The 13,472-nt window shown below is 39.3% G+C and overlaps 2 protein-coding genes across 3 annotated transcripts; one reads left to right on the forward strand and one right to left on the reverse strand.

Moving 5' to 3' along the window:
- Positions 1 to 2,846: 2,846 nt before the first annotated feature.
- LOC127783171 (uncharacterized) lies at positions 2,847 to 7,049 on the forward strand. Of its 2 annotated transcripts, none has more exons than XM_052310410.1 (7): positions 2,847 to 2,973; positions 3,687 to 3,904; positions 4,154 to 4,239; positions 5,074 to 5,220; positions 5,984 to 6,107; positions 6,262 to 6,551; positions 6,664 to 7,049. In XM_052310410.1, the coding sequence occupies exons 2-7, from the start codon at positions 3,700 to 3,702 to the stop codon at positions 6,754 to 6,756; spliced, it is 945 nt and encodes a 314-aa protein (XP_052166370.1). In that variant the 5' UTR covers positions 2,847 to 2,973; positions 3,687 to 3,699; the 3' UTR covers positions 6,757 to 7,049. The 2 variants fall into 2 exon arrangements, with proteins under 2 accessions (XP_052166370.1, XP_052166371.1); XM_052310411.1 differs by having other exon boundaries at positions 2,851 to 2,973; positions 3,692 to 3,904.
- A 135-nt stretch (positions 7,050 to 7,184) lies between these two features.
- Positions 7,185 to 7,649, reverse strand: LOC127783172 (uncharacterized). The gene has a single exon (XM_052310412.1). The coding sequence runs from the start codon at positions 7,572 to 7,574 to the stop codon at positions 7,299 to 7,301; it is 276 nt and encodes a 91-aa protein (XP_052166372.1). The 5' UTR covers positions 7,575 to 7,649; the 3' UTR covers positions 7,185 to 7,298.
- Positions 7,650 to 13,472: the final 5,823 nt, after the last annotated feature.

The following is a 13,472-nucleotide window of genomic DNA, read 5'->3' on the forward strand; positions in this document are numbered from 1 at the left end:
TTATCTCAAATGAATCATGCAAATGCCAGACAAAGGAAAACGTAAAAGCGACATCACCTTAATGAGAATAGTGAAAATGATGGTACACATGAGTTTCAGTGGTGAATGGGGAAAAAAATTCCAGAAAAGTGGTATTTGGGCATATGTTGTATGGAGGATGTCAAATAGTAAATCATCATGTCTATTACTTCCTCCGTTTCACAATGTACATTTCGCATATCTAATAAGAATATGCGAAATGCTAGAATGACTTACATTGTAAAACAGAGGGAGTACACACCAAGTTTATCAATAACTTGGTAGAGGTACCCATGTGTTTCATGTGAAATTTGGTATATGTCTGCATCTAGTATCTCTGATGGAAAAAAAAAAACCCTACTGTTTACTCTGTTATATATATATCACTATCTATTGAGTTGAATCACGTAGCTTTATTCGTTTTCATTTAATCAGTATCCGTTACACCATTACTTAGTAGAGTATTGTCAAATAGCAAGTGCAAGACTCGTGTCAAACTCCTTCAGTTAAAATCTCAAATGCGAGTATGCAATGGACGAACGAATAATCCGAAACCATATCATTTTCTTGTGTACACTTACGGATCCAACTCTAAAGGTTACTTGGTTAGGCAACCATTTAAGGGCTCATTCGGATTGGAGTAAAAACACGGGAAAAATGGAGGATTTTAGTTCCTATGGATTGAGCCACTGTAGCATCATTCGGACCACAGGAATCGATTACAGGAAATACATATAAAATTTTCCTACACTAGCGATTTCACTATAAGATCACAGGAAAAAAACAATCCGTGCTGACCTCTTTTTTCTATCCCTTCACGTGGGACTGAGGCAAATCAAGCCGAGCAACCAATCAAAGCACGATGAAAGCAAAGTGTTGGGTTCATTAATATTGCTTACTTCACTGTTTGTGATGCTTTGTTACAGTGCACCTTTTTTTTATTATAAGATTTCTATGTTTTTCCTTTGATCCATCCAAACAACTATCCACATAAAATTTCTGTGTTTTCTGATCCTCTGTTTTACGCTTGTATTCCTATCATATTCATGTATTTTTCCTATTTCTATGCTTTTTCAATCCTGTGTTCCGAATGAGCCCTTTTATATCGGTAAATTCTCTATTGGCTTTTTATATCAACTACTCCGTAGGGGAGAGTCCGTAGGTTACAACCAAAAAAAAATATTTAATTAAATTGATTAGATAAGTATTTGGTTAAGTAGTACTTTTATAATTTGTCTGGTCGAATAATTTGGTGATTTTGTAATTTAGAGAGAGCCAACAATGAAACGGGAGAGGATTCATTTGTTATGTCGGTGGTGATGGTGTAATAATGTACTCTACCTAAAATCTATTATATTTTAAAATAGAAGAAGTAGACCATAGGACCTAATATTAATAGTAGGGGTAATATGAGAGAATGACCACACCACTATAACGTTTTAAATCAGTATAGAAATTAAAAAAGATTGAAGATGGAATTTTTGCGGAGATGGTGTTCTTTTCTTCTGAAGATGAAGATAAAGATTAAGTTTTTTTACACAAAATGAGATGGTATTAACGTATGATTGATTGAGTTTTAATTATTACGAACTTAAAAAATAGATTAATATGATAATTTAGATCAACTTTCATATAAATGCAACGTTTAGCAGGTTGAAAAGCATGCCACGAAAATCTTTATCTTCATCCAACTCTGGTTGGAGAAATGAATGGGACCACTGCTCTAACTAAGTTTGTTGGACTTTGAAATTTTCTACCTGTGTGCATGTGTTATTTCTCGAAAACGCTTTATACCGAACGTCCGAAGAAACAGAAATATCGGACACCTCATCTATCCTACGTACGAACCATATCACTGCATCATACATACGTAACTGTTTCTTTTCATTCTTTCCTCCTCTCTTTAAATATTTTTTCTTCTAAATTACTTATCCGATCTACGAACCGATCACACCGTTGTATTTGTTGCAATTAAATCTTTACAACAAGATATCATATGATTATATTATGTCAAAAGAAAAACATGTGTTTCAAACCGTTAAAATAAAATGTTTCATACGTGATAGTGATATGTTTCAATGTGCGTCTTCAGTGTGTTTCATAAAATTCCTAAAACTACCTGCTACTACTCTCTCTCCAACTCATCTATGCACACATGCATGTATTTTAGCAAGCTTCAAAATGATTTTTCTCTTAAATTATTTATCCAATCCATGATCCGATCACACTATTGTATTCGTTTTAATTAAATCTTTACAGCAAGATATCGCATGATTATATTTTGTTAAAAGAAAAACACATGTTTCAATCCGTTAATACTTGTTGTTTCATAAGTGACAACGACATGTTTCAATGTGTATCTTTACCATGTTTCATAAAATATTTAAATGTTTCAGTTGCTGATTTTTTTGTTTCACCCTATATAACTTAATGTTTCACTTGTTGGTCAACTGTAACATTTGACCATCCGATTTTTTTTAGAGCATCGGACGTCCGATGGGTAGCTTCCTCTGTTTTTTCTTTCTTTCTTTTTTTTATAAAACGAAAACTGTTTGTTAAGACGTGGCGCATGCATATGTCGAGACGGAGAGGAGCATGTTGGGCTGGGCCTTGCCCAATCTCGGCCCGTTGGCAATGTGGCCCAAACTGTTTGGGCGATCGCTTCGCGTGGGCTGGGCTCCATGCCGATCTCCGTAATATTCCTTACTTTCGAGGTGCTCCTCGCAAAACTCGTCCACTCGCTTTCTCTCTCTCGCGTTGCTTCCTACCGAAATCTTCGAATCCATCGTCGTCGAGAAGAGACGAGGACGCCCTCCCCAGTGGCGGCGAGCGCCCCCCCCCCCCCTCCCCACCCCCACCCCCGAGGAAGAAGAAGAGGAGGAGGAAGGTTTTGCGCGCCGTTCGCGGATTCCTCTCCGTCCTCACGCCCCGGATTCGGTTCGTCCCGCGGTCCCGGTGAGTTCTCCTCAATCTTTTTCCGTGTTCCATTATTCATGTTCTTTGGTTGTACACGCATCGGCTTTGACTCCTCGGAGAGATGAGAGGAGGGGAGATTTTTTGGTATCATATGCGTTGCGACGTGGCGAGATCGGCGTTGCTCTCTCTCTCTCTCTCCCTCCCCAGGAGGCAGTTTGCCTGCCCGGAGTTGTGCGGGTTCCTTCGCTGGATTTCTGGGGGTTGATTTGACGGTGGCTATGTTTAACCTGTTCAAAATTCAAGTTGTGGAGCCTCGAATTCCGACGATTTTATCGATTGGGCACTTGAATCGTATCATGGATGAGGATGATGCTGCCCTACGGTTTCATTCAATGTGCATTTTGGGAGTAGTTTCAATTAGACCTCAAATTTCGACGTATTCGCTTCACATTTTTCATGTGCTAAGAACCAGCCGAACTTTTATGTGCTTAATCGTGAAATTTCTGACTTGGTCCGCGAATGATCCACGAGACCAAGTCTGGTACAGACAAATGAAGTTCGTCGTTTTCACTTTGTTCTAGGTGAAATTGCTAGTATTCATTTGCAGCTTGGTTGGAAACTTTGACTTTAAAGCTTTGCTCTCTTCAGAATTCTTTCGCTCCATAAGCTGATTCTTTGCAGCTGTTTAAACCTACAACGTGACTTCAGAATTTTGTGTTCTTTGGTTGATGTAGTTCTTAAATTGGCTGTAGATTAGACTGAAGAATGAGGATGGACAGGAATGAGGAAGAGATGGTCACGAATGACTCGGACCCTCTTCTCAAGAGGGAAAACGAGGAGGCAGAGTCATCGTCGCAGCTGACACCGCCTAAGCCAGCAACCTTGAGCGCGCTGGAGATTGAGGATGAGGAGACCGACGGTTCTTCTGCAGGGTGCTGCCGCATTTGTCTCGAGACTGATTCTGAGTTAGGTGAGTATCCTATGTATCAGAGAGTAGTTTTATTAATTTTTCTGTGCAGTTAGGTTGCTTTGTTTTAATATTTGGGAATGCTTTTTCTGTGGGAAATATGTCTGTGATTTCAGAAGGGAAGTAAGGAGTGGAGCTTTTATTTTGTTGAGAGTGTGATATAAATAGACATAATGTCAATTTGGTTTTTAGATTGCAATAAGTACAAGTCATGTAATTCAACCTTCTTTGTTCATGCTTACCATGTTACAGGTGATGAACTGATATCACCTTGCATGTGCAAGGGAACTCAACAATTTGTTCACCGCTCATGCCTTGACCACTGGAGATCTGTTAAGGTGCTCTCTAATGTTTCCGCTACGTCATCATTTCATTTTGTTAAGAAATCTGATAGTAACAACACACATAAAAGTATGAATTTTTAGCTTATTATTATTCACTTCAGGAATATTTATAAAGCAATTACATGGTATGCGGTGTTGCTTTCCATGTCCAACACTATGTACATTGGATTGATAACTACTAACTAGCACGTTGACATGTCCTTGGAAGATGAAGGAGTGAATCACCTAGAGAACAAGCAAAACTTGCATAAAGAAGTGACTGGCTTGTCAAAGTGTTACATTACATGAAGAGTAATGCAATTATTAGAAAGGTCCTGTGTACTATACAAACAGCTGAAAATGATAGTGCAGCCTACATTTTACTATCTTTCTTGTTCTGGTAGGAAATGGCAGTGCTCGTCTTATGCAGTAGAACCTGGCCATTTGCTTCTTTAACCATTGTTTTCAAATGGCAGATCTGAGATCACAAAGGTGCCATCGGTATCAGCTTTAGATATACTGGCCATGATTCATTAGGAGTCAAAACTGCGTCTCTCCAAGCTACCATCTTTCAGCTTGATTTGGAGGGTACAGTCTAGAGTTTCGGCTGCATTCTTATATGGCACTTTAAATGCTTTGATCAATGATCATCACTGGAAAGGATGCAACCTTCTTTTAGAATCTAGGTTGAATTTGTGCTTGATCTCTAAACTACAGTTATTCACACTGTGATTATAATCTTGCTGAGTAAATGTAATTTTCTAGGTGTGTTTTTGTCTTTGCAACATGTTTTAACCTGAATGGAGAAAGAATACCAATTCTGATTTTCTATTAATGCTTAATTTTTAGGAAGGATTTGCATTTTCACATTGCACAACATGCAAAGCTCAATTCCATCTCCGAGTGGAAACTTGGGAGGACAATTCATGGCGTAAAATGAAGTTCCGGATATTTGTTGCAAGAGATGTTATCCTTGTGTTTCTTGCTGTACAACTTGTAAGCATTAACACTTTGACACTACTTTTCATATTTGTTTTCAGTTCCAAAAACCACAAGTACTTTGACAAAACTATTGCAGAATTACATATTTAAGTCGTATCCCAACTGAATCAGTAATGAACTTATCACAAAACTAAAGATTTTAGACGTTAGATTCCTAGCACTATTGTCGTTATGGAACTTTTAGAATATGTATTTTTGCTACAAAATTGATGTTAAATCTGTAGTATTGCATTCTGTGCTATATATTGCCACCCTGAGGGGATATTCCCTTATTTAGCATTGGACTGTCTATAGCAGTTATATCAATTTTATTAAGTTCATAGTATGGCTTAAATTTATGGATTTTTGATGATTGATGTTCTCATTGCAGTTCTTGTTGTATGCCTAATAGACATTAACATTTGGACAAACTCCTTACTCTGCTGCCTCCTGAGGCAGCCAGAATTGCATCTTTCCAAATGATAAGTTTGGCAATGAAAATCCATCACCTAAGCCTGTGATTTTTGTTGTTCAATCCCAAATTTACATGTTAAATGCTACAAACGTACTGTTTTTAACTTTTAATACATTATATTTAGTAGAATAAAAGGCTGATCTGACTGGTGTTTCACTTAACCTTTTCTATTTGTAGTGATATCATTTGGTTATACGGATGAGCTATGTACTCCAAGAAATAGCGATGTATTTTAGGGTATTTAGTTCTGAAATTCAAGTTTAAGTAAGAGAAATAGTTTTATTGACCATCTCTATTTTGCAGACTATTGCTATGATTGGTGCAATTTCTTACTTTCTAGATAGGGATGGAAGTTTCAGAAACAGTTTCAGTGATGGTTGGGATCGCTTCTTGTCAAAACATCCAATACCATTCTATTACTGCATAGGTATACCAATCACATCCTTCCTTATACCTGATGAATCCTCGTGTTGAGATCGATGACATGAACATTTGATGGATCCATGGTGTGGAATACGTATTACTTTACTGAGAGAATATCTCTTAATGTTACCTGTGATGATGATCCCTTTGTATTCCAGGTGTTGTTGTTTTCTTTGTGCTACTCGGATTCTTCGGGTTGATACTGCATTGTTCGTCCTTCAATGATAACCAAGACCCATGCCTAGCTGGGTGCCGGAACTGCTGCTATGGTTGGGGCGTCCTGGACTGCCTGCCTGCTTCTCTGGAGGCCTGCTTTGCCCTGGTGGTGGTTTTCGTTGTCGTGTTCGCCATCCTCGGTATCGCATACGGTTTCCTCGCGGCAACTATGGCTGTCCAAAGAATCTGGCAGCGGCATTACCACATCTTGACCAAAAGAGAACTCACAAAGGCAAGAACTCCCTCAGACCAGTGCTCTTCTAATGACAATGATCCAGCAAAATGCCTTAACATTTGGATATTCAGAATATCTCTCTAAGATGTGCATTCATTCATATATGCAGGAGTACGTGGTGGAAGATCTTCATGGCAGCTACACGCCACCGAAGCTTGATCCAGAGCATGAGGAGCGGCTGAAAATGCTGAAGCTCCTCTAGCCTCTCATGGCAATTACAGAACTACTACCGCCTGTATATCTGCTCCTCCTCTTTCGCTTCAGATTAACAAATGGCAATCTGTTGTACACCAGTGTAAATATTGAGTACGTGTGCCGAAACAAAATGTCTCGGGTGAGTGTTTGTTGTCAATTTAATTCGATCGATATGTTTACCTTGTCGCGTGAGTGTTCCTCGATCATACTGCTGCTGGAACTACACTATGAACAACTAGTAGTAATTTTATCCTTGCGATGCCCTTGCTGTCTTTAACATCTGAACAAATCATTGGTCCATCACCATGCCTCTGAAACTCTAAATTTCTGATGCTACAATGGCGTGCTAATTTAATTGATGTTATTTAATTACGGTTATTCCAATCCAGCTCTTGAACTTCGCATTACAGGTTACAACTCTTTGCACTTAGCTTTTTTAGTTTATAGAAAAGAAGTCTTTGCACTTCGTGTGCTACACAGACACAGACCCACAGAGGCTACTACAGTTTTACAAGGGAGCACATGGTGACTGAAGAAGCAGCAGTAATATCAGCCGCCGCCGGTGCCGGTGACGCCGAGGTCTGGCTTGCTGTCGTCCTCGCCGGCGCCGAACACCGGGCCGCCCTTCCCGGCGGCGGCGTCGACCTTGTCCTCCAGCCTCTTCACGGGCAGCCCGCGCTCGTCCTCGGTCGACCGGAGCTCCGTCCTCGCCGGCGGCGGCGGGTGCCGGCTCTCCTCCTCGCCGCCGGTGGCCGCGGCCGCCGCCGACCTGTACGTGGTCGCCGTGAAGGCGCCCTTGGGCTGGGCACCTTGCGCGCCGGACATTATTGCTGGTGGGTGATCTCGGCTGCTTTGCACTGCCAAAGCGAATCGCGTGCGGTGGTGGTTCTAGTAGCTCGTCTTCTTTTCTTTCTCCCGCCGAGGACTTCTCTCTGCTTAACCACACGTGTCGTGTGTGTGTGTGTGTGTGAACCCGTGGGCTACGTGGCCACTGCTGCTGGTACGTGGCTTGCTGCCACGTGGGACCAGAAAATGCGGGGATGGCACACGTGCCTTCTGCAGGGTTTACACTATTCCCTTTGGATATGGAGCCGTCCAATCCGGGACCACAATGAAAGCTCAGTTTTTGCTCAAGGGTGTGTTTAATGCCCTGTTGAAATCAGGGTGTAAAGGTTCCGCGGGATCGGATATAAGTACATATTTAAAAGTATTAAATGTAGTCTAATAATAAAACAAATTACAGAATTCGGTTATATAGCGCGAGACGAATTTATTAAGTCTAATTAATCTGTCATTAGCAAATAATTATTGTAGCATCACATTGTCAAATCATGGCACAATTAGACTTAAAAGATTCGTCTCTCAATTTACACACAATTTGTGTAATTAATTTTTTTCGTTTATATTTAATACTTTATGTATGTGTCTAAACATTCAATGTGACAGGGTGTAAAATTTTGCCAGGTGATCTAAACAAGCCCCTAGGGGTGTAGAGTTTTGGCGTGTCACATCGGATATACGGACACACATTTGAAGTATTTAACATAGTCTAATAACAAAACAAATTACAGAATCCACCTATAAATTGCGAGACGAATTTATTAAGCCTAATTAACTCGTCATTAGCAAATGTTTACTGTAGCACCACATTGTCAAATCATAGAGCAATTAGGCTTAAAAGATTCGTCTTGCAAATTAGTCGCAATATGTGCAATTAGTTTTGTTTTTAGCCTATATTTAATACTTCATGCATGCGTTCAAACGTTCGATGTGACTGGGTAAAAAATTTTGAGGTGGGATCTAAATAGGACCTAAGTCTGAATTCGATAGTTGTGGTTCAGTGAGGACAAGTACTATAAGCCTCTTATCACTAAGAGGGTGTTTACATTCAGGGGTGTAAAGTTTTGGCGTGTCGCATCGGGTTATATAGGGTGTTGCATGGAGTATTTGTGCACTAATAAAAAACTAATTACACAATCCGTTAATAAACAGCGAGATGAATTTATTAAGCCTAATTAATCTGTCATTAGAAACTATTTATTGTAGCGCAACATTGTCAAATTATAGAACAATTACGCTTAAAAGATTCGTCTCGCAAATTAGTCGCAATCTGTGTAATTTAGATATTTTTTTAGCCTATATTTAATACTTCATACATGTGTTTAAATGTTCGACATGACATGTTGTAAAAATTCTGTGTAGGAACTAAACATGACCTAATTTCAAGATACCATGTAGACTCATATGATGATGTGGAGGGGAGAAAAGAAAAGAGAGAGGAGCAGTCACCCCTCATGCAACTATGCAAAGGGCTACCTCTATACAAATTTCAAGAAATGGGAGAGAAAGAGAGAAGTTGATTGGTAGCAAATGTATTAGGTGTAGTGTAAGTAGATGCAATATTATCTCTAAATTAATCTGTAAATGATTTGAATAAAATGTGACCAATAAAACTTGCCCTGATGCTGCGAAGTGCGAACCAAAACCGTGGCGCCCGCGTAATAAAGTATCATGTGACAGATTTTTTAGCCTCCTATCATACAGATTTCTTACCCTTTAGATCAACATCTAACGGATGACATCAATATACACAAACAAAAAACAAAAAACAAACAAACAGGCCACGTGGACAATCTAAAACTCACGTGGGCTCAAATGGGCTCAAGTAGATTTTAGACTTACATCGTAAATATACTAAAATTACGTGGGACCGCCTATGCATCACTCAGGTGATTTTTGAGAAAAAAATCACCCAGATTTTTTCTTCCCTTGGATTTGCATCCAACGGACTACAAAATAAAATAACTAATACAAATTACTTACACAATATTTTCATCAAAATTACAGTGCATTTACATGTCATATCAACTAAATTTACATATGTAATTTTAGTTATATAGGACTGTAATTTTATATTTGAAATAAAATAACTAATGTAAATTTATTTACACAATATTTTTATCAAAATTACAGTGCACTTACATGTCATATCAACTAAATTTACATATGTAATTTTAGTTATATAAGACTGTAATTTTATATTTTAAAGAAAATAATAAGTACATATTTAGTTACACATTATTTTTATCAAAATTACAATGCACTTACATGTTAAATCAACTAAATTACAAATCTAATTTTAGTTATATAGGACTGTAATTTTATATTTTAAAGAAATAATAAGTATATATTTACTGACACATTATTTTTATCAAAATTACAGTGCACTTACATGTCAAATCAACTGAATTTACAAATGTAAATTTAGTTATATAGGACTGTAATTTTATATTTTAAAGAAAATAATAAGTACATATTTACTTACACATTATTTTTTATCAAAATTACAGTGCACTTACATATCAAATCAACTAAATTTACAAATGTAATTTTAGTTATATAGGAATGTAATTTTATATTTCACGACAACGACGAGAGGGACGATGTCTCTCGCCGATCAGTGTTGGCCGTGCTACCGGCGGCTGGCTCGCCGGTCAGAGGCCACCATATCACCGTGCTTCTCCAATCTCCATTATTGTGTGCGCTTGGGCTAGCTAGACACGAAGGCTGACGTGCTGGTGTCCAACGCGCCAGTTGACGAGGCTGAAAAAAAAACGTGAAATGTCAGCAAAAAAATCACGCGAGTGATCGATAGCAAAATCAAAATTACATATATGTAATTTTCAGACATACATCATAAATACACTAAAATTACATATGTAATTTTCAGACTTACATTGTAAATACACTAAGATTACATATGTAATTAATACGTAATTATAGTGTAAGTAACTATGAAAACAAGTTAGCTCAGTGAAAGGGATGAGTTAAAAATTACGGATTCGAGTCCTGGTACGTGCAAGAGTTTTTGTTTCTCATGCCATGCACGAATCTAAGCGTAGCGTAAATCTCAAATACATCCTATGGTAAAAAAGGTGCAAGATTAAGCCGTACCAGCAGATGGATAGCTATTCCGATTAAGTAAGGCCCAGGGTTGCCACAGAGAGAGCTAACGGCGTGACAAAATTGGATTCACATCCGTCAGGACTCACGAGGGGCTCCGTCCACGCTTGCGCTGTCGCCGCGCGGCCTGCATCGGCGATGGTGTCGTCGAGGCAAGCAGTCGAATCGAAGGCCGAAGGCGGCCGGAGCCAAGGAATCAATTCCTTCGCCTGCTGTTTGCCCGGAAGAGTGCTGTACTCCATCGATTCAGCTGAGCAGCCACACCCGCAGTGCGTGCATCGACCGGTCCGTGTCGTCCTGTAAAACAAAAGGCCGGCCCCCGCGTGCTCGTCGTCGTCGGCGTCCTGTCCGGCCTGGCAGCTTTCCGCGCGTGGGGAGGGTGCATCCCGTGAAGACTGGAGAGATTCGGCGCTACAAGGCGGCAAAGCTGGCGGCGTTACTCTATTTGAGGCCAAGGCTGTGGTTGCTCGGATGGAGACGTACGCGAGGGAAGAAGCGGAAGAAGCTGAGAGATTGAGCGCTCCACCATCGCATCCCCCGCCCAGCGCTTGTTCAAGCCCCTTCTCCAATAGTCCAACGCTCCCGTCCTCTGGCGAGTGAGCCCTGCAACCGTTGGGCGTTCAATCAATTGGGACACCGATTCAAGCAAGGTAATGTTCTCGGCTTGTCAATTTTGATGCCTTTTTTTTTTTTTGGGAATCAAACTTGCTTGACTTGGATTAGTAGATGTCCCATGGCCGTTCCCGCTGGACCGACATGGAGGTCCGATTGTTTCTTGAAAGCTGCCTGGAGGAAATAGCGGCTCACAACATCATCACCACTCGCAACCCCAACCCGGTCGCATGGGACAATTTGGCTACAAAAATGTTTGCCAAGTGTCGGAAGACGGTGAACAGGGCCCAGGTTCAGTACATTTGGCGTGTCTGTCGGAAGCAGTTCAACATGTGGGCGTGGTTTGAGTCGCAGGCTACCGGTCTCGGTCGTGATCCGCGTACGAGTGCCATTCTCGCCGACGACGCCTGGTGGAGAATGCAAGAAGGGGTATGTCACTTATCATTTACGGAGTACATTATTATGCATGTCTCTGTGAATACATGTCACTAATTCGTAGCATACCAGCCATGTCCTAGTGTTTCCAATAGGGATTGTTTATTTGTGATGTAAATCATTGGAGTAGGCAATATGTTCGATGCAATTAGCGCTAACCAAATATAGCAAACGCTTCAGTTAAGTTTTTAAGATATTATGCTTGTATTTGTGTGAACTGTTGTGCTTGTATTCGTAACAACTGCTGTGCTAGGACATGTTTGCATATTACCATTGAGCATTTGCATATCACACCATTGTCGGGTCAAATTTTGTACTCCATCCGTTTCACAATATAAGTCATTCTAGTATTTCTTTCCCACATTTATATTGATGTTAATGAATCTAGACATATATTTATCTAGATTTATTAACATCAATATGAATGTGAGAAATGCTAAAATGACTTACATTATAAAACGGAGGAAGTACCTCCCATCTGAAGCATTTTCTTGCCCATTTTTACTGAGACGCCGATCCTCTAATAAAATTAGAAAGGCTATAACTTTACTCGTTTGTCAGAGTATAACTTTACGACGGTTATAAGCTAGTGTTTGTCCGGCTTTTGGACTGGTTTTTCAACTTCTGCATTGCATTTATCTCTGAACAATTATAATATGCCGTGCATTAATTATTGAAATCATTTCTCGTGAAAAAGAAATGATGTGTTATTTCGACAGATTGTTTTATTGACTAGATGAGCATTCATTTATGTACAGCCTCATGGTCTAATGCCTGCTTTGTAGGCCATGGCATTTGCCCTGATTACATTAAATTATTTCTTTCGATGTGTTTGTTTAATTAACACTGACCATGATCCACCTTCTCACTCACCTCACCTGATGCTCTTAAATGTGTATAACCACATTGGCCTGGAATCTTTCTCCTAGCTTATGTGTACAGATTTGGTAAGTTTGCAGTTCCAGATTTCCAGGCAATACATAATAATACATATTTTTCACCTGTTCTATATTATATTTTTTTAGATAATGGAATATAATATCCCGGCCTTTGCTCAAGAGGAGCTACAGCCAATTATTACAAAGTAGCACTCAAGATAATAGTATAGTTCAAATAAAATAGAACACACTTAAATAGGAAAAGCCAAAATAAGAAGAACACATTTATTCCAGCCTATTTGTGAATCTCTATCCATAGACACCTTTGTAATTGTACCCAAAACCGGAGCCAATGAGTTGCCCTGAAAATTACCTGCATATAGGAAATAGATGGTGATTTGTCAAAAACCATATTATTTCTACTCAACCATAGAGCCCAACAAATCACTACAAGAAATATGACCTTCTGTGACGAATTCCTCGGGACGTCGGAGCTATTCGTCATTAGCACATTCCATTTTATGACGATTAGTATGAGACGGGGTGACTTAGTGACGAAAAAAAGGTGTTCGTCGTTAATATCAACTAGAAATCGTCACAAAGTATTTCAATGGGACATTGTGACGAATATTAATTTGTCATAAACGACAAATAGCAAACGTCACAGATTTATATGATGCATTTCTAGAAAAATATAATAAAAGTTAAAGCAATTTAATCAAGTGAATCAATGAGGAAACTAAAATTTTCCTTTAAAAATCATAGCCAGAAATATTTTTTTAATATTCTACATGTTCTAAATTATTCTATGAAATTTTCAGTGAATTTTCGGGGC

This window comes from Oryza glaberrima, chromosome 8 (genome assembly GCF_000147395.1).
Source record: "Oryza glaberrima chromosome 8, OglaRS2, whole genome shotgun sequence".
NCBI lineage: Eukaryota > Viridiplantae > Streptophyta > Magnoliopsida > Poales > Poaceae > Oryza > Oryza glaberrima.